Source organism: Ambystoma mexicanum, chromosome 10, assembly GCF_040938575.1.
Source record: "Ambystoma mexicanum isolate Mex_15411 chromosome 10, UKY_AmexF1_1, whole genome shotgun sequence".
Lineage (NCBI taxonomy): Eukaryota > Metazoa > Chordata > Amphibia > Caudata > Ambystomatidae > Ambystoma > Ambystoma mexicanum.
In genome coordinates this window covers 1,018,358,689-1,018,380,014 of record NC_090932.1, presented here as the reverse complement: position 1 = coordinate 1,018,380,014, position 21,326 = coordinate 1,018,358,689, and the positions used below count along the sequence as shown (strand labels likewise).

Below are 21,326 nucleotides of genomic sequence, written 5' to 3'. Positions count from 1 at the left end.
CTCTGAGGCAGAAGAGGGACCCCAGTGGTCTACGTGCCAGCTGTAGGCAGGTTGACATGGGGTTCATTTGGATTTACATCAAAGTTCCAGAGGATATCTTCTTTAACAAGTAAGTATTCACTTTCAGAGTTAGTTTAAGTGTTCAGGGACGTCTGAGAAGGCTCCCTATATGTGTTCCAGCATTAGGCCTGGGAAAGCGGTATGGGCAAACTCCCACACACATCACCCACTCCGCCTCACAGGATGCACACCAGACTTAAGGTATGTATTACCCAAGCCCACACAGTACCTTAGGAAAAAAGAGCTTCTGGGTGGATGCCTTCAGGATGCAGCAGCACAGGTCCCAGTCCCTGTATTTTTGGTATGGAGATGAAAGAACTGGACACAGGATGGGAACTAGCAGCAATTGTCAAGAGGAGGCTTCCAGGAAAGGTTTCTTCACTGATTCTCGCAGTTCTGTGGCTTTTGCACCTTTTTACAGCAGCCAGATGAAAAACAAATATCGCCTGTCTGATTCTGTTCACTCTCGGTCCCGCACTCTGGTGAGGGGACTTCAGGGATTTAAATCGTGCCTCGGGAGAGCCAGTAGGCAGCCGCCAAGGTTTCGGACGGATTCAGACTTTGGAAGACCATGCATCGCATAATGGTTCGAGGTCGCAGGGTATTGGGGTTTGCAACCCAGCAAGGTCGCAGCACTTAGTGGGATGGCTCAAAATGCAGGTCTTCTTCGGGACTAGTGCGTCCCACCAGCTTCTTGGTAGGAATCGTCATTTTCGGGACCCCCAGGTTGATTGGAAGGAAGGGTTACATTGGGCTCCTGTTACACAGCAGGCTCTCCAGTTGCTGGAAACCGATACATATGTCCTTTCTTCATCTTCCTCTTTGATTTCAGCTCCAGTGGCCGACTTGTCAGCAGCTTCCAGGTTCAGAGCATTTATCAGGAACTACAGCACAACTTCTGCAATCTCTCCCAGCAGTTTACAGAAAGGGGCTGTCTGGCTGTCCATTCGGGACAGCCAGCCCACCACTGGGAGTCGAAGGGCTGCAGAGTTTGGAGCTCCTCCCTGGCTTCCTGCCTTCTCAGACACTCTGGAGCCTGGGTGGGGAATACACGGATTCCAGCCGAAGACAAAACTTCCACTGAGCTCGTTCCCACCTAGAATGGCAGGGGAAGACCTTGGAAACAACAAGGATCATTACAAATGGCTAAAAAGAGAAAACCCACCATTCTCCCAGAATGGTGGTCCTTCTCTGCATCATTGAGGCACAATTAGCAGCCTGCGAGCAATAATACTAAAAAGTCACTCTGGTAAAACCACTGCCACCAGCCATTTAAGGAAACTTGCAATTGTAACAAAAATCCTGCAGGTAAGTAAACAAGGGGATACATTGTATCCCCCAGTACAGCACATAAGGTGGGGTGTGCTGGCTACTATATAAGGGGATGAAAATCCCTCTTTACCCTTTGGGAACAGTAGTTCACCCAAGTACATTAAAGAGAAATTAACAGGGAATGGGAAACTATAACTCCAAACATACACTATGGAACGACATAAAAAGGTCACCCATAAAAAGAAAAACTAAGTTGAGAGGAGGAAAACTATTTCCCTTCACTAGGGACAAGGGAAAAGAATCACTAAGTCCAAGCAAAATGTTCTGGGGTTGACTAAGGTCAGGAAGATTTATCACTGAAATGAAAATCTTACCGAATGGCAGCAGTGTTACAGTTGTGAATGGGGTATAGTAGATATGACTGTTTTCTGTGTATGTTGTCCATTAGGGAGACCTTACTATTGGGGGCTGTGTGTCTCTGGTGACTGGGTTAGGGTCATGGCCCTGTCATGGTAGACAAGAACACTTCTCTTTTTGGGCAGGCGACTCATCAGGGCAAAATGCTGTGGCAGCCCTGTCACAGATTCAGGAGGTAAGAGTTTGGGGGTTGCTAGCAAAGATTTCTGCTTTAGCAACTTTCCCTTTTTTATAGTTATTTCAACCCCCAAACGTTTTGCTTTTGTTTTTTTAACCTGTCCTGACTTTTTACAGGGAAGCGAAGCCTTCTGCTTCTCTCCCCTGGCCTTTTGCTCATTTTGTTATGGAGAAACTGTTCAGTGCTTCCAACTATGTTCTGGGAAACTGTTTCCCCTTTTGACTCTTACACTTTTGTAACCTTTTAACATTGCACACTGTATCTTACAATGCAGTGCCATGGGAATACTTTTGTATCACCCTAGTATTTTACACTTGGAATTTTTGGTTACTTTTATATGGGCCTAAAGCCAGACTGGTGGCAGCAAATATATTTCTAGTGTACACGTTTGGGTTTACTGCCTATGGCTACTAAATGTGGCTAGTGCCCTAAAATGACCATGCCACCAGGGAGCCCTGGAACTCTGCAGATTCCTGACTTGTGAAACAAGAAGCCTCCCTCCTGCAGTTGCAGCTCTCCAGCATGAAGAGGGACCCTGCAAGACCAATCTCTGTGCATGCCTGATATGCCTTTGATGAGGACTGATCGGGGAAACCAGTTCAGGGAAAATCAAAAATATTTGGGTTTCCAAATACTTGTGGCAAAAATGGAACTTCGATATCGCACATGGTTATCAAGGCTGCAGAGTGGCATGTTCTCTTACTGACAAAACCAAAAGTTAGGGGAAAGATTGAGGGTGCTGATTGCAAAGTTTACTAGGGTGCTAAAATTGAATTTGAATGTCCTGCGCTCTGGACATTTTTGTAAAGATCGGGAGTTAGCCATTGTTTGCTTGTGCTTGCATAAGGTAGCCATGGATGCATATGTATTACTGAATGGATGTCTCTGAACAGATTGAGGGTTCTTAATGTGTCCAATTCTTAACTGTGTTTGTTCTCTCTCCCTGACTTAGAATCCTTGGGACAGAGAGTATTCGGTTAACAGAAATCTATGCAAAGCTGGAGGAGATTGAGGCTGACAAAGCCCCTGCTAGGTATGAAACCTACATTTTAACAGGCCTAAGCCTGTGATAACCTTTGGAATGGGACAGTGTGTAAGGATTACTAGGCCATCATTGCTATGATGTCTGCCTGGAATTGAGACTTGTGTGGCATGTGCAACTGTTCTGTTAACCTTCTCTTCTCTTCTCTCCAGGGCGTCCGTTATTCTGGCTGGGTTAGGTTTCAACCCAAAGATGCAAACGCAGCAAACCAAGTGAGTTGTTGTCCGATTTTTATCGCTGCCTCCATCCGTCAATGCATAGTGGTGTGCAGAGTCGAACTTGTCTGTGTAGCATTACTACATGCAGTGTGAATGGTTATTGATCCAAACTGGCTTCCAATTGAGGGGTGACTAATGGCAGAGTGTTGTCTAATGAAAGGCCCAGTTTTATTGATTTGAATCCAACATTTCTGACGGGAGATGGTACATGTTTACTTAACATGGCTCCAGTTAACGAATGTTCAAGATTTCTTATATCGCGACTGTTGGAGGGCTACCTTGGACAAAGATGTACGCCAAGTCAAAAGATGCAAATTCATTTTTTGTTGTTGTTTAAGGAAAGCTTTACAAACGGGGATAACGTGAAGTAGAGCCATAATCTGTTAAATCAGCATTTCTATTGGGAAATCTAGGGCCACTCCTTTCAGGTGCCTGCAGAGGTCGGGGTACCTAAAAGAACCATCCATTGTCGATCTACGGACTGATCAGGTGGCCTCTGAACCCCAAAACCTCCATCTTTAAATGGTTTTTCCATTCTCAGAAGGGGCTTCAACTGGACGGAGAGCAACATCGAGCTCAACCTAGCTCCTGATCTGCCGTCTGCTGTTTCTACCTTCCTCCTCCCACTAATGGGCACTCCTTGCCACCTCTCCTACTTTACTCCTCGTTACTGGGGTCACCCAAGCAAAGGTTGAACAGCTAAAGGCAGTTTCCTGGCCTTTTCTCCTGCCTCTTTGCCTGTGAGCCACCTACTCTCCTGCTTCACTTGGTAATACCTAAAATCCAACTAGTACATTGCTAGCTGCCCATGACTATTACTTAAAGGATAGTTCCGGGACTTTTTTTTTATTGTTCCTATGGTTCGGCCATGTGTTTTTAAGCATAAATCGGTAGATCGTAGAAAACTTTCCTATGGACCTTACCCGACTTTTCGTCCATTAACGCACTCGAAATCAGCCGCCATTTTCTGATAATCCTATCATTTCCCCCCATCGCCCTGGCTCACCTGCTTTTGCGGCACTAAATCAAATCCCCCGCCCCTGAAACAGACTTGATCAAAACATTCATATTCCCCGCCTCTATCCGTGACGTGACTGAGCTGCGTAGGCAAACGCGCCCAGGCGTCTTCTACGCGACTCCACACAGAACCAGGAAATCAACACAGATGAGCTCACACAACACAGCGCGCCACAATTGGGAATATGAAACTGTACTTTTAAATTAAACCGCAAGATTGAAAATTTGGTAAAGTACATTTATTTGACATCAAATGTTTTGAGAATATTCAGCGATTTGCATTTTTATTTGCTCACGTTCCAAAAAGTTCGTTTCGAGGCACACGATGTTCCTTTGCTGTACACAGGGTCTTAGATCAGTGAATTTTTATTTGCTCTCGATCCAAAATATTTCGTCTTGAGGCAAGCGATGTTCGTGTGCAGTACACAGGGTGTTGGTTTACGATAAAATAAGCTCTTCGGTCGCACTGATAATCGCATGGCTGTTCCAACAACGAGGCACTAGGCCACCACAACGGTCTGTATGTTGCATCTAGCCGTTAGTACCGCGTAAGGGCATACTTGTACTTGGCGATCGTCCCACAAAATGGTCAGGGTGCTAACGTTGTTCACGTGGAGAAGCAATTGGCGATTATAGAAGCCATCCGCCGGTGTCTGGTACTCGTGACACAGACAATAATGGAGGATGTATCTATTTGAAATACATAAAAAATGAAATTAGTCTCACCATCAGATCTTTATTAAAATTATTCATTTTATATATTAGGTCTGGAAATGATTTCATAGCTAGGACAGTGCAACTGGGTTTTATACGTCAAGGGGGGGCTGTAGGATACTGAGACAGTCCCCCCAGTGCAGGGGTTGACAGGGAGTGCAGGTGGAGAGTGGAAGGGCCCAGGACCGAGGTCGCAGACAGTGGACCAGTTGTAGCAGGGGAGAGGGAGAGAGAAAGCAGAAGCAAAGAGGAAGGTTTTGAGGTGCTTCCGTAAAAGGAGACGGTTCTCCCCAAGTTAGTGCGCGGTACAAAACAATATGCCACATAGAACGAACAAGTACAACTTAACCCGTCTTTAAAGCTACTGTATAGTAATTAAATTGCGGTATAAACTCATCTAAAGAGTTACTTACATTATATTTGCATTTTCCATTGTGTCTGTGCGTAGGGCAGCCCCGAAATACCACTCCTTCTATGCCGACGTTATTTCTTCTAATGAACGAACATGAAATGGCTTTCGTTTCTGAAATTATATTCATTATCGTTTCTTACGTGGTCCCGGCCTGTCAAGGTCAAATAACAATAGAACCTTATACTGAGTCGTGGGCCATTCTGGCACCCGAGAAAAAATCAAAGCAGCTGACCTTCACTTTGAACGAACACACATTCCTAGTTAGCTACATTCAGTGTAAGGCCGTCTCACAGGACTTGAAATTTACACTCCATCTTTGCATTTTGTCTGCGTGCTTTGCAGCCCCACAGAACCATAAATACAGAGACATTCTATATTTTTTGAAAAATGATTTATATTACTGTTTGGTTTAATTTAATGCGCAAATGAACAAGGTTGGATAGATAAACATATTCAATGGGCCTGCGACATGAGGAGACTCGAGAGAACAGACAATCAAATTACAATCATTTAAACCGTGATGTGTATTTCTCAATGAGCTCTTCTTTAGGTGGACATGGAACAGAGGCAATGTTGGGTGGCAATGCAGTTGTCCCCTGCACAGGTTCGTTCACAACTCCATTTATGTGCCTATCTAGGACGTCAACAAGAAGTCTCTCAATAAACTCATATTGCATATCCTCAAACACTGGTTTGATCACCCATTGTTTACTTCTTTTAGTGAAGGCCTTATTGTAGCGAAGCGTCCCTAAAGTTCCGGTCGTCCTACTTTGTTGACGGCCAACATTATGGTTATGTGCCAAGACCGCTAAAAGAGTCCGATTTATCATGCCACCCATGCCAAAATGCAATCGTTTTGGCCTGTACTTTAGGCACATATTGTGGAACACCTCCAAATCTCCTGTGTGGCAGAATTCCGTGAGTCCCCTCAAAGCTTTTGTTATAGTTTTATCAAATACAATCTTTTCAATGGCTTTGTGAGTGGGTGATGAAGGAATCAACCACTTCTTCTTCCGTGCCTCCTCTGTGGACAAATGGCCATGTTCACAATTGTGGAAATGTTGGTTCGTGTTCCAGCGGTGCACGTTTGTACAGTGTAGCATTACTGACTGCCATTTTTCCAGTAGAATTTCCAACGACCCTCCACATGTTTTTGAGCTCCACCAAAGATGGTTGCTGATTGACTTGGACCACTGTGAAATACCTTGCATATCTTTTTTTTTACCTGCAGCCGACAATTTTTTATTGATTGTTTTTGCAAGATGCCAAACGTCAAATTGGTGATTTATATTTTTGTACTCTTCTCTCATTGTCTTGGCAATTGAAACGTGTCTGTCCGTGGCTATCAGGTCGATCACCATTCCCCGCGATTGTAGTTCTTGCAATGATGCTACAAAGCCAACTTTCTCCATGGCCACTGAGGATGTACTTTGTGACACCTGCACGACCACCGAACTCACAATTTTCTTACTTTCCATGTCCTGAAAGTGGTAGGTGCAGTACTTGGCTGAAAATCCTGGGCTGTCGCACTGTCCATCACCGGCTAGCCTGAACCGTTTGCCCGCGAATGTACTATCAATAGACATTTTTTTCCATTCTCCAAGCTTCGCTAATGGCTGGAAATAGATAATCGGTTTGGTATTTGTAGAACTGAGTTTTCGCAATGAAATGGATTCCCACAAACTGAAAGACTCTAATTTTTTAAAACTTGAACCACTAAAAAGTGCAGCCGCTGCACAAAGTAGATTGCCTGCTGGCAGTTGTCCCAGCATGGGTTGTGCAGACCATGAGAAAGGATGATATTTTGTACAGGTGGCATGTATTTTAAGGTTAGTGCCTCGAATTGCACGAGTCACATTAATCAATGGCTCCCCACATACTTCCCCACCTACCGAATGCCCACATTTCAACGGAATAATAATATCAATCAAACAACTATCGAATACAATGAATTTGGCCTCTTTCCTTATACTGTCACTCTGCATCCCAGCTGGTTCGGCCTGTAACGTTGAGGACATGTCACTCACATGAAAGGTAGAATCTCTGATATCGTCTTCCGCTATGTTCAGTGATATTGAAGGTGTTTCATTGTAGTCCACTTCATTCTCTTCCATTGCAACATCTGTTCCTTCTCCGGCAATGGGTGAATAGGACAATTTCTTCAACTTTCTCGCGGTCATAGTTTTTGCGGGTGTGGATTCTGTGAATTTATCTCCGACTGTATCCGAACTACCAGGAGGACATTCACTATCAATGGCTGGATGTGGTATAGCTCCGTTGTCAATCACTTCATATTCTTCCCATTGGCACGATGCATCTCCAGTCTCAAGTCCCTGCCAAAAGGTTTGACAAGCAACATCTCTCGTTCGCTTCACTGTCTGTGTAGATCTAGTTCGTACACCCACTCGCAACTAGAGGACAGATTGGAAAAGGGATGTTCAGTTTAAACACAACTTACAGTATTGAACTATTAACAGTGAAAAACAACATAATATAGTGACCAGGAGACTAACCTTCTTTTGCTTTCTTTTCTTTGAAACTTTCTTGCCTCGAACTTCAACATCAGGACGCTGTTGCTCCGACTCGTGTGTGCATGTCTCCACTTCCTCTTGCGCTGCAACGACTATATTTTCATGATAAGCACATCCATCACGCACTGACGCTCCATCAACTCCCTGAAACATAGAACTTTCATTAGTATGTATAATAATATTGAAAACACAAAATGTACTTGGGGACCAATACCCATGTACATCTCAATAGCAAAACACGAATGAACGCTTTGTGTAGAACATTCACGCATTGTTGATCTAGTTAGATGGAACTGTCAAGATCCATACCTCGGGCTCCTCATAGACTTCCATTGATGATATTATTGAAGATGATGCTTCAGTGACTCCCTGAAACACAGTAATTGCATTAGTATGGTTTTCTATTTTGATAAAAAGAACAGAAACTTTGTGCAGGCGTGAACGGCTCATCTAAATAGACCTGCACAAATGATCAGTTGTCTAAAATAAATAATGGATATGTAAATATGATTCGATTTGCTTGATCGTTGGAAGTGTCACCACCCAGAGATCTGCATCAACTACTAGGGGTGATGTTCTTGTAGAAGAAGCTCCGTCATCTCCCTGAAACATAGTACTTGCGTTAATAAAGAAGGAAGTATAGCGGATGTAATCACGTCATATGATTTCGCTTGATCGAACTGTCAGTATCCATACCTCGAAATGCATAAGAACATCAAGGGACGATGTAACTGCGGTGCACACTTCTGCAAGCTGTTGCGCCGACCCGTAACTGCATGCTCCCCCTTCTTCTTGGACTAATGCTCCATCGACTCCCTGAAACATAGGACTTTCATTAGTAATGAACACAATATTGAAAAAAGAAGACACATAGGAGGGCGACGGAACTGTCCTGAAACGTACCTCGAGCATCTGAGTGACATCAACGGTAGTCGTCAATACGTTGGACTCCTCAGCATCTCCCTGAAAGACAGTACTTGCATTATTTTGGATAACAATAATTATAACTGAAAACAAAGACTAGAGGACGAGTACAAGGGTGTACCATTAGGTAAAATAATTACATGATAAATTAAAACTATTGATTTACATGCCTAAAACAAGTCAGTGGCAGAATAGCCAAGTAAGATTACCCGATAGGCGCTTGAAGTGGCTGATGACTGCAATAACGACACGGATGGAGAATCTTCTGCCTTCATATTGAGTGGATACATAAATGGGGAAATTGTTAGCTAATGCTACACACTACCGCAAGGCCGAGAGATAAATACGTAAACTTGACTCACCAGTGGAGGGATGTGGACGAATAGAGTGGGAATAGCGGTTGAGAGCAATTTTCGCCTCACTCGCAGTGTGTTCTTCTTTATTAGCAATGATGTGGAGTACATGTCAGAGGTAAAGTGCCTGCTACAGATGCGGTATCGATCACCCCTCTTGTCCGCAAAGACTTCCATGACTCTACTTTCAAGCTCAGACGGTGGATATCCGCAATATCGGACCCATTCTCTTATCTGATCTATTGTCTTAGGGAAAACATGCATTATAGTACCTTCAGATTTATTATGGGTCTTCGAAGGGCAACCGCCAATGGAACAGGCAGGCATTGTGGAAAGTTCTGAAAAGTAAAGATCAACAATTCTCTATGAATACCAATGTAAACTCAGAACATGTGACTAGTTCCTTGCATGTACTGTCTTGAACGAAAAGAAATTGGACGCAAAATGATTATGGTACATGGCCTTACCTTGACGAACAAACAGTTAGATGCAGGGATCAGAGTAGTTTCTTGTCGTAGAACAGGGAGCAGTTCACAGGTTGCAAACTGAGGAGTTTCCTCTAAGTGGTCACGGAATTTCACAGAGACGAAGAGCAGATAGCCAGCACCTTCACGGGTTGACTAGCAAAGCGCAAAGAAGTGCTCATTAGAAATATGAAGTGGGTTATAAAGAATTCGAAACGGGTGTGTTTGTGAATGAATGACGTGTATAAGTCGTGGCATTATGCGGTTTGCAGGGGGGCGTCCAGCGTGAGGGGGGATGCTTGGCAGGAGACACGGGGTCTGGAGGTAGACATGGGAACAACAACCCATGCTCTATAGACCACTTTGAAGTCGACTTGGTCTTTGGCACCTCTTGGCCTTTATCGCTCCCTGACAGCTCCAGTTGCCAGCACAAGTACCCCGGTGCGAACTGCCTTTGATAGGGCGGGGGGTGGATTGGGGCGGTGGTCGTGCAGACAAGACACAGGAAGACTCGTGAATGGAGACACACTTATGTGGATTGCAGGGGGGCGTCCAGCGTGAGGGGGGATGCTTGGCAGGAGACACGGGGTCTGGAGGTAGACATGGGAACAACAACCCATGCTCTATAGACCACTTTGAAGTGTACTTGGTCTTTGGCACCTCTTGGCCTTTATCGCTCCCTGACAGCTCCAGTTGCCAGCACAAGTACCCCGGTGCGAACTGCCTTTGATAGGGCGGGGGGGGGTGTGGATTAGGACGGTGGTCGTGCAGACAAGACTCGTTTGCCGCAGGGCCTCACCAAGGAGAGGCCATCTAACTGCATGTAAGAGGCTGGCTGCAGGATCTAGTACATGGAAGGCAGGGGGGTGAGTTTATAAATACCTCACCCTCCCAGGAGAATATATGGGTGCAGTTCACCCTGGAGACCCTGGATGCCTAGGCAGTTAGTCAGCAGCAGGCTGGCCTGTGGTGGCAAGGCGGCACGGGCCAGAGGTGGTCATCTCTGTACCCGGTGCCCAAAAGGATGATTTATTATGATCAACCATATTGATTATTTACCTATAACCAAGTTTTGTATCAATAAAATCCAACGGCCTTCCTTTTATTGCCAACGCTTGAACAAAGTGGTGTGGTAAGTATTTTTGGGGGAGGAGGCAAGGCCGGGAGGCTTGATGCAAACCCGCAAAATAACATATGTATGTCTGCTGTATATGGGTTCAACGGTTATGTGGATTGAAGGTGGGCGGCCAGCGTGAGGGAGGATGCTTGCCGGAGACATGTGGTGTGACAAGACAAGGCACAGGAAGACTATTCAATGGAGACACACTAGATTCATTTAAAAATCAAAACAACCATTGTTAAAATATATGTTGGGTTTTATTTTAGATCTTAATTTCAATTGAACATAAATAATAAACATTACACATTGTATAGTTGTGGTTGCGGCACATCCGGGGAAAATCCGCGGTATTGTCCACTGTCGCTGGGGAAATGTTGTCTAATGGCAAGTACCGCACAGGCAGGTATTACTCTCCGAACGCGGTGTCCGAGCCTCCCGTGAAGCCACCAAGTGAAGCAACGATAGGCCACCAGCCTGTACCACCTGTGAAAATGAAAGATGCAAACTGTATTCAATTGACAAAACTTTCTTATCACTGTCGATTCAGGTAGAAAATGTCATTCTGCTTTGAAAAAAAATTCTATCTAGAAAATGCACAATATGGAACCAATTTACATGCATTCGAATGATATGTAGATGTAATTTTATATGTGGGAGACGACCATGACATAGTAGTGGCATCACTGACATCACAACCAGAGTATACTTACTCGTTACTCGGATTACGCGGACGAACAGTGCCGCGAAGTTCGTGCATAAGCACCATCATCATCCTCAACACGGTCCGTGAGAGGCAGGCTTCCCTGAACTCTGGCAGCTCGGTGATGCATTGCGGACTTGGCTCGCCTTCCGAAATGTAGGCCAAGCACCCGGAATTTTCACGGCAGCAGCAGTTCTCCTCAGTTGGCATTAGCTCGCACCGATTGCACGTGCACCAGGTGGAGACGCCGTCCATGCGACATGGTCCAGGCTCTTCATCCGTTGACTGGTCCTCCCAACTGCCGTCAGAATCCCCATCGTTTTCGCGTGCTTGCCTTTCCAGTAGTTCTTCCTCGGTGTACTCGGGCTCGTACATATACGGCATTATTGTAGCCATTGTGTGGTAAAGAAAGTAAAATAATTTATAGCGGTGGTACTGGTATCTGTTCACACGGCTACAATCAACGAAGGTAGCTGACCAGAGCACAGAAACGAGTCACAGAATACTCAAAGTAACACAGAGAGAGGAATGGATTCGAAAATCTGCTGCTGTGTGTTGTGAAACGGTGTGTTTATACTTATTGAGGAAAGAGGCGTCCTGCCATTTCCATGGCGACACGTCATTAGCTGAGGCGCAGCGATTGTTGACACGAAACATGCTTTGGCGTTGGGAAATGGGCGGTACGCGTCTGCTGATGTCAGGCTCAGGGGCGGGGGATTTGATTTAGTGCCGCAAAAGCAGGTGAGCCAGGGCGATGGGGGGAAATGATAGGATTATCAGAAAATGGCGGCTGATTTCGAGTGCGTTAATGGACGAAAAGTCGGGTAAGGTCCATAGGAAAGTTTTCTACGATCTACCGATTTATGCTTAAAAACACATGGCCGAACCATAGGAACAATAAAAAAAAAAAAGTCCCGGAACTATCCTTTAACTAAAATGGATTCTCTCTTTACCCTCCTCTTCCCGTTATCTCCTCCTTATGCTCTCTCCAATCCCGATACATCCCACACCTTTCCTATCCCTATGATAAAACTCACAATTTGCCACTCTCGCTACATCAGCTCCATAGCACCCCCCCTCGTAACAACTACCACCCAGCGGACCGCCCTGCTACAATCACTTACCCACCTGACCTCTCCTCCTCCCTGCTACATCAACTGAACATTGCACTCTGGAACGCACAGTCAGTTTGCAAAAATACTTCCTTTCACTCGAGCTCTCCTACCCTTGCTTTCCTTGCTATCACTGAAGTCTGGATATCTCCCTCTTACAGTGCTACCCTGGCAAACCTTGATCGCTTGAAACATTCTTTCCCTCTCTCTTCATTCGATGGACAGAGGCATCGTGTCTGAAGCCACATCCCTTCCTATCTCCTTTGAATTTACTCTTAACTATTGCTCTTCCTCACTCTGCTCAATTTCTGTTACCCCCCTGTTCCTCACTAGACCATTCTTTGATGAACTCAAAACTAAAACTCGGGACATCTGTCCTCACTGTCCTCCTCATTTCCTCTCCCTCCGCTGGCCCCCTTCTGGCTGCCTCTCCCCAATCTTTTTCGCTGATCGCTCCAGATGACGTGTCTAGAAAAGTCTGATCTATGAAAGCGTTATCAAAGCATGTGCTCCCCTGCTCCTCCAGAATCATCAAGGACCACATCGACGCCCTCACTCCAGCCCGGGCCGATTTCTGCAATCACTCTTTTGGCACTGGAACTTTCCCCTCCTCCCCTGTGCACCCTCTCGTGAAGAAACCTTCCGCTGATCCTTCCTGTCTGCCAAACTACCGCCCGATCTCCATACCTCCTTTCTTGGGTAAACTTGTGGAAAAGCTGGCCATCTCCCAGCTCATTCTCCACACCGAATGTGTTGGTTGTCTCCATGACCATCAGTCTGGCTTCAGAGCAGCAAGAGGCACGGAAACTGCTCTCCTTAACACCTGTGAAGACCTGCTCACTAATCTTGACTCTAGCCATCCTTCTGTCCTCATCCTCCTTGAGCTTTCCTCCGCTTTCGACACGGTCAACCATGCCATCCTGATCATTCGTCTGTGAGAACCTGGGTATCGCCGATCAGGCCCTCGCCTGGTTGACCTCCTTCCTCCTGGACCGTCCCTCTCGGGTCCAACTGGGGTGCTGTCTCTCTAACACCTCTTTCCACATGTGATGTTCCCTAGGGCTCCAATCTCTCACCCTGACTTTTCAACACTTACGTGGCCCACCTCATCTTTACCATCTCCTCCAACTTTGAGTGTTATGCGGATGACACTCGGATTTCCTTCAGGCTCCCCACTGCCTCCTCTCTTCTCTCGCTCATTCCTGACTGTCTCTCTGCGATTCAGGAATGGTGCACCTGCAACAATCTCTGCCTCAATGCCAGCAAGACCGAGATCCTCCTCATTGGGAACCGTGCTCCTGCATTCCCTCTTTCACTCTGGCTGCCCTCCTTGGGCCCTCTCCCTGCGCCTTCCTGTGAGACAAACCTTGGGGTCATCTTGGACTCCACTCTCTCCTTCACTCCTCACATCACAGACCTCTTGAAGTCCCACTACCAGCTGCACCTCCTCAGAGGTATTCTTCCTTTTCTCACTTTTCCCCAGAAGCTTGACATCTCCGGAGCCCTGGTTCTCTCTAGGCTGGACTACTGCAACAGCCTCTTTGCCTGCCTCTACTCTCTGCCCTCTGCAACTAATCTAGAACAGAACTGTGAGACTTGTCCTTGGCCTCAAGCATAGAGATCATATCTCGCCAGCCCTGAAATCTCTCCAGTGGCTCGTGGTGGCTGCAAGGATCAAGTTCAAGACCCTCTGCATTGTCCACAAGGCTGTTTGGGGCCGAGGCCTGCACTACATCCAGCTGTCTCTTCCTAAACATCCTTCTTCTCGAGCCCTTCACTCAGCTACCTCTAACTCTGACGCTTCTCCAGGCAGAGAGTGGGTGGTAGATCTCTCTCCTTTGCAGGGGCCTCCCTCTGGAATGGCCTCCCTGCCCCTCTCAAACTCGAGCAGGACCACCTTAGGTTCAGGAAGCGGCTCAATACCTTCCTTTTCTCTTCTGCTTTCTCTTTCTCTCCCTTGCTGACCTTCCTGTCTGCTGCCCTGACTGGTCGCCTGATAACTTTCTGAACCCAATGGGCAACCGGCTCCCCTATGACCTGCAAGCACTTGCACTGCCTCTGGGCCTCTGCGCACTTAAAGGCTGTATCTGTTACCCTACAGTCCCGCTCTCCCTTCTCCCTTGCACAACCTGAGCTGGCTCCCCCGGTTGCACTTACTCAGAGCAATCGCTACCCTGACTGCACCTTTCCCTACCCTCCCCCTGGCATCTCTCTGCTCTCTCTCCCCCTGCACTTGCACAATCTGAATGACACAAGGCCTAGTAAGATTCTTTGTTTCGTCCCCCTATGTCTCCCTACCTTGTCTTGTCGTGCATAGAAACACTTGTGTATAGGTGCGTTATAAATGTTTCGTATTATAACTCAGCCTCTTTCGGACCACTCCATTGTATCCACTACCATTATCTATCCTCTGTAAACTTTCCTTGCCACCTACCACTCCCATTTCCAAGAGAACATTTAAACCCTCTGCTATTCCTCCGTTGCTCTCTGACCTTCAACTCCCTCTCCTCCTTTTCTCCAGATCCTTCCTCCACTGACACTGCTTTCTCCACCTTCCAATCATGACTCCTTCTCTTCTCTCTTCCCACTGCTAACCTTTATGTCTAAATCCCAGCGTCCTCAATCTTGGGTATCCCCATTCATCCGCGTCTCCACACTGACATGCAATGACTCTTGTGGAGGTGGCGGTGCTCCCACTCTTGTGAGGACCTGCAACAATAACCCTCTGCCCTTGACACTCTTAAGTCTTCACTTGATAGTGCTAAAATGAATTTCTACCTTTCTCTCATTGACAAGCACTTCAAACATCTTCACTGACTTCACGCCTTTCTCCTCCTAAACCCACAACTATTAACTCTACTAGTTCAGCTAGTGACCTTGCTGAATACTTTGCTTCCAAAATCGGGGTATTTATCCTCACCCACTTCTACTTTATTCATGCCACCTACTCTACCATATGTTAGGCAGATTTTGTATGCAGTACCCTTTGTGACCACTACACACAACTATGACTACAGGTATAAGCAAAACCAACCTTAGGTACAAGTCTGTACTACACAGTTCTTGGTAGCAGAGCTGAGCAGCCAGGCTCGCCATCATCTCAAGAGGGAATGTGAGCTGTAAGGATGATACACAGAGGTCTACAATCCCAGGTATTCAAATAAACTCATACACTCAAGGTTTCTTGGTTAAACACATTAATTTATTCAACAGTTAGTTATAAAACATTCACTAGAAGGAGGCAGTTAAATAACATACACAAATATACAATACTATACTCATTAAGTTTGAGGCATTCATACTACTTTGAAGGAGGAGCAAAATGGAATTCAGAATACTTTGAAGGAGCAGCAAAAAGGAATAGGTTCAGAACATAAAAGAATTACAAGTTTCTTAGTGCAGATAATTTGAGTTCACCAGAATAGTCAATTCAATTCAATGGGCTAAAGTCTTGGGTCGGATAAAACGGTTCTTGTAAGTAAACAGTAAAGTCTCTGTAGAAGTTCTCAGAAGTAGTTTGTAAGGAGAAGAATTATATGTGGGGTCACAAGCTGATTAGGCCTGCTAGTTGCGAAAGTTTCAAGGACTTTCAGCGCGAGAAGTAAGTACTCTGCCTCGTTTCACAGTACCTTACAAATGAAGAAAAAGATGCAGCTGAAGACTTCTGTCCCTGGCAGTTCCTGCAGATCTCGCTGTTCCTGAGTCTCAGTCGTGGGGACAGGAGGGAGGACGTTGGGGGGACTCCTGCACTGGGACTGGTCAAAAAGCTGCCAAATGGCAAATCTTTGTTTCCAGTAGTTGTAGTCAAGCACACAAACTGGTGTCTCCCTCCCTGGTTCTAGGGTTTCCTGCAGCACTCTGAGGAAAGTCAACCAGCTCTGAGGTGAGTATCCAGGTGGTTTACGGTTCGAGTTGATTGGTCCCACCATCTCAAAGTGAGAAGTCGTCCTTGCAGGGCTTCTCTGTAGAGATGAACTTAGTGATTCGGACCTGTAGCAGGGCGTCACCGGGCAAACCAATGGTCCTGGAGTTGCAGCAGCCATCCTCTTCAAGCTTGTCTTTGGTTCTTTCGTTTCAGTGGTCGAATCTGCCTTCCAAGCCAAGAGACTTGCCTTTTATCCAGTTTCCCCCCATTCATTCGAGCCTAGCTGCCACTCACCCAGCAGGGTGGCTGTCCTTGCCGGACAGTCAGCCAGCCAGTCACGCCAGAGTGCATTTGGGTCTCCTACAGAGACTAAGCACAGGGAGTTTCAGGCACCTCCCTCACTTCCTGCCCACCCCAGACACTCGGGCGCCAGGGGCAGCCTTCAGTCCTGAAGCCTGCCAAAGGCGAATGAACAGCGGAACCAAACCTGGTTTGGCACGCAGAGCAAAACTCCTCTAGAAGGACCTTTCTACAAAAACGGCAAAAAAGACCAGGACCTGTTTTTACAGAGGGGGGCTCGGATGCCATCTTGAAAAACATGGCTCCCGCGATATAACGCTACCGGTGTTAGCTGTCAGGAAAAATCATGGTAGTTTGTTGTTAAACCGCTGCCATCAGTCATTTCAAGAGGAAGGGTAGCATTTGACTGCTACACGAGTATCTAGACACTGGGTACTAGGTAACCCCTCCAGCACTCTATTGTAAGATAGGGTGTGCTGGGTCTAGAAATTTACTAGTAAAGTCAGTTTCACTTTACTTACTCTGGGAAACAGTAGTTTATCCCAGAGAAGGTATTTAAAGCTTGGGAAAGCCTGTAAAGGTTTCCCTGTGCCACTGCATTGAGGTTGCTGTGTGACACACATGAAAAGATGATGCCTATGGAGTTGTTAAAAATCCATAACCAAAGAAAACACGAGTAAAACGCACAGAATTAAAAGTTCAAAGTCCCAAAGTTTAGCAAAAGAGCTGGAGGGCTCTAAGGTGGGAGGAATTGGCACATTTATGGGAATTCTTCCTAACGCCATCTTTCACACCCCTATCTCACACTTCAGTCATACCAACACTGAGAAAGTCCTTGCACTGCTGGTGAAGGCTCCCCCCCCCTTCTGCCCCACCAGATGATCTTGTGCTTCAGCCTGTCAAACCGTTCGCCCCCTAGTGGCCTCTCAACTCGCTAATCTCTTTAACATGTGCTTCAACTCTGCCTGCTTTCTCTCAATTTCTTTCTTTATTTTTATTTATTATTTAGATGGCGTCAAAGTCTGTGGACATCAGGGCGCTAACTTAAATGGCTTTCAAAACAGACATGTTTATCCCTCGCCTGAAAAAGCAAGGTGCCGATCCCAACCCACCGACCAACCTTCGACCTGTGGCACTAATGTGTTGGAAAGAGTTGTATCAAACCGCTTTACTAACTTTCTTGACATCGGCCACCTTTGTGACCCTCTCCAAACTGGCTTCCACTCTTGCCACTCCATCTGCATAACACTGGAATTAATGGGAGAAAGTGGAAATTGGATGAGCAAGCAGAGCAAGATAGATGTTAAAGAGCCAGTGGGAAAGGTTGGAGCCATGGGGAACGCCACAGGTGGAGATGAAGGTGGGAGAGGAAAAAGAGCCCAGGATAACCTGTGAGGGACGGTCCATGAGGAAGGTGGTCAGCCAGTCCAGTGCCCACTCTAAGATACCAAGGGTACCGTGGAGCCGTTTCATGAGGATGGAGTGGTTGACCGTATCAAATGCAGAGAGATCAAGTAGAATGGGAACAGCTGGAGAGTTAGTCAAGAGATGCAAGCAGTTCCTCACAGGGGTTCAGGAGAGCAGTTTCAGTGCCTCTTGATGCTCTGAATACAGATTGATGGTTGTGTAGGCAACCAACAAGCTCAGTATGCTGGGTCAGTTAGGGGGGGGGGAAGACCAGCTTCTCCAAGAGTTTCCCAAGGAAGGGGGTGATGGAGATGGGACAGTAGTTAGCTGGACACGAGGGGTCGGTGGAAGGCTTTTTCAGGATGGGCACACAAGAGAATGCTTGAGGGAAGTGGGGGAAGACCCAGTAGCAAAAGAGTGATTGCAGAAATCGGCAACTGCAGGGGCAAGGGAGCCCCTATTGTCCTTAACAAGTCAGAAAAAACAGGGGGAGACCTGTTTGGAGGAAACCTTCATAGTGAGGACAACCCTAGTGAACTTATTAGATGTGATAGAGAAGGAGCCCAGCTATGCACCCATTGTTGTGGTTTGGACTGGGTTAGACCAGTTCCTAGCTCTGGACAGGCCATTAAACATTCTGTGTTGATAGGCCTGAAGGTTTTGTTTTTTTGGGGCCAAACTGATTGCCGGCCCTATAAACCTTGGTTTAGGCGCCCTTGTGTGTAATTGTAGGGACCAACCTAGGCGAACCTATGAGTGTATGGATTTATCTAGGGGAAACCCTAACTTTGTCTGTCTGATTTGTCCTACAGTTAAGTTATGCAGGTTTACTTACCTACTGATGTGTTTTTCACCTAGAACCTGCTGCTGCAATTTAGAGACTAAGTTTGGCCATGCTGTCTGGGCTTGTGTCCCGTAACCTTCGCTCCACTTCGATTTTGGCTGTTGGACATCCTTACTGGGCTGTTGTCATCCTCTTTCTCCCCCCTTGTTGGCTGGTCTGGATTGGGACTTCCCTATTGGGATAGTCTTTGGGCCGTTTTACTGCTGTTTTCCCCATGTTACTGCTTTGTTCATACAATGAGGCGCAGAAAGCTGCCATTGCCCAGAATTACATTGGGATTTCAATATTTACCTCTTCTGTGCTGTCCTTGTTTCCTTGTGGGACTGTTTCTCCTGGTTGGCTGCCTCTTTGTACTTTGAGCCGCCTGAATCTACTTAGTCTAGTTCTTCATCCCAGAGCCATCTTTGCTGTTGCTTTCCCTCCTGGCTGTTGGCTTCTACTCCAAGGAAGGACATTTCTCCAGCATGGGGTCTGGCATGGATTCACATGCTCATGAATATTCCCCGTCGTCCACCTGGGAATCCTCGGTAAAGAAAAAATCAGTTTAATTTCTGAACTGTCTTTCTCCTAAAAACCAATCAGAGCTCTGGGTCATACTGCCCCCAGCCAATGACTGCCCTCTATCTAAGCCTCTCATCTCGCAGCCATCTTCCGATTTTTACCACACGTTCAAGTGTTGGGAGTCCTCTTGTTTAGCTCTCAAGCTTTTACTGTGTTTTTTTGCGCTTTTTGGAAGAGTATTACTCTATTTTTCGGTCAATCAGGCCTTGTGCTCCATCAATCAACCTTCTGATTAATGGGGACCCGTTTTTCGGATTCTTCAATGCTCATTAAGGGCGAATTTCATTGTTTCTTCAGGGAGGCTTCCAGAAGATTCTCTGGCCTATCCCGCGTGGACCATATCGGAGGAAAAGGATTCAGCTCCCCTGTTGAGGATTTTCTCCAGCTGCGGCTTGTGGAATGTCTTTTCGGACGACAAGCATTCCGAGTGACTTTACTGCCTGTACCCGACCCACAAGGTGGGGGAGTGTGCGTTTTGCCAGGAGATAGCCCCTGGCCCGATGAAGGATTGGCACAGGCGGCTGATCGAGTGGCTACAGGCCAAGGCCCCTGCTCTGGGTGGGTCCCACTAGCATGCCTCTCCCAGCCCCAAAAAGGCTGAGCGGGCTTCTAAAACCTTTGAAGGTGCCCCTCCCATGGGCGTCCAACAGAAGGCTAAGCACTGCGAGTCCACTGCCACCGGGAGCACCATTGTGACGAGCTCCTCGGCAGCCAGGGCGTGTTCGACCTCTCCAGCCTCCGTCAGCAGTCTACGTTCAGGATCTTCGGCCAAAAGGAAGTCTGATCATCCGGGCAAACTCAAGGGGAGGCCCAAGTCCATCCTGCCGGAGAAGACCAAGGGGGAGTGGGGCGCTACCCTTCCCTTAAGGAGAAGGCCAAACAGGATAAGGATCCGACCCTAACTGTGAAGGCCCAGGTACACCTGGCAAAGGCCCAGCCTTCCATCGAGGGGGGCGTGATCTCTGGCGAAGCCACCGAGGCAGCTCCGCAGGACGTGACCCCTAACCTCAGGGTGTCCCTTCCTCCCAGGAGAGAGGCTGTGTTACGACCCATAGAGAAGACCCCATAGAAGAAGATGCCCATCATCTCCCCAAGACCTACCCTTCTGGACGGATCCGGACACAGCGACGACTGGCACGGATGATGACGTCTGGTTAGGGGACCTCTCTCCTGTCTCTGCCTCCCAGATCTTCCCCACCCCACGAGATAGGCTCATTCCACTCAATCTCCAGAGCGTCTGATATCGGCACTGAGGCAAAGAGGAAGACCATCCTCTCAGTTCCACTCCTGGATGACATTTGGGACAAAGGTTTGTCTCTCATGAAGAACCCTTCTACGGCCCCGGCGAAGAGGGATCGCCTTGAGAAGAAGTACAGGGTGCCGGACTCTGCGCCCAAGTGCTTGCGGGCACAGGCTTCTCCTGTCTGAGGTGTCCGCAGCGGCCAAGAAGTCCGCCTCGGGTGGTTCTTCCTCTGCAACTTCTACCCCGCGGACTTGGAGGATGCATACTTCCACATCCCCATTCAGAAGGGGCACCGCAAGTTCCTGCGTTTCGTGGTTCAAGGAAAGTGCAACCAATTCAAGGTCCTTCCCTTCTGATTGAAGTCGGCGCCAAGGGTCTTGACCCAGTGCCTGGCGCTAGTGGCGACGCAGCTGCGGCTGCGGGGGATCCGTGTCTACCCTTATCTTGACGACGGGCTCCTCTGGGCCAGTTCAAAGGACATTGCCGTCGACCACATGGCGAGGATTGTTCGCCTACTGACGGATCTGGGGTTCTCGGTGAACAATGCAAAGTCCTGCTCGACTCCATCGTAG

At 47.1% G+C, this 21,326-nt stretch overlaps 1 protein-coding gene across 1 annotated transcript in view; it reads left to right on the top strand.

Annotated features, from left to right (window-relative positions):
• The window catches only part of ABCF3 (ATP binding cassette subfamily F member 3), a 981,204-nt gene that overhangs the window by 219,244 nt on the left and 740,634 nt on the right, over positions 1–21,326 (top strand). The window contains exons 8-9 of the mRNA XM_069618825.1: positions 2,880–2,960; positions 3,122–3,181. Coding sequence (XP_069474926.1) covers positions 2,880–2,960; positions 3,122–3,181 — 141 coding nt within the window. The remainder of the gene's footprint in view (positions 1–2,879; positions 2,961–3,121; positions 3,182–21,326) is intronic.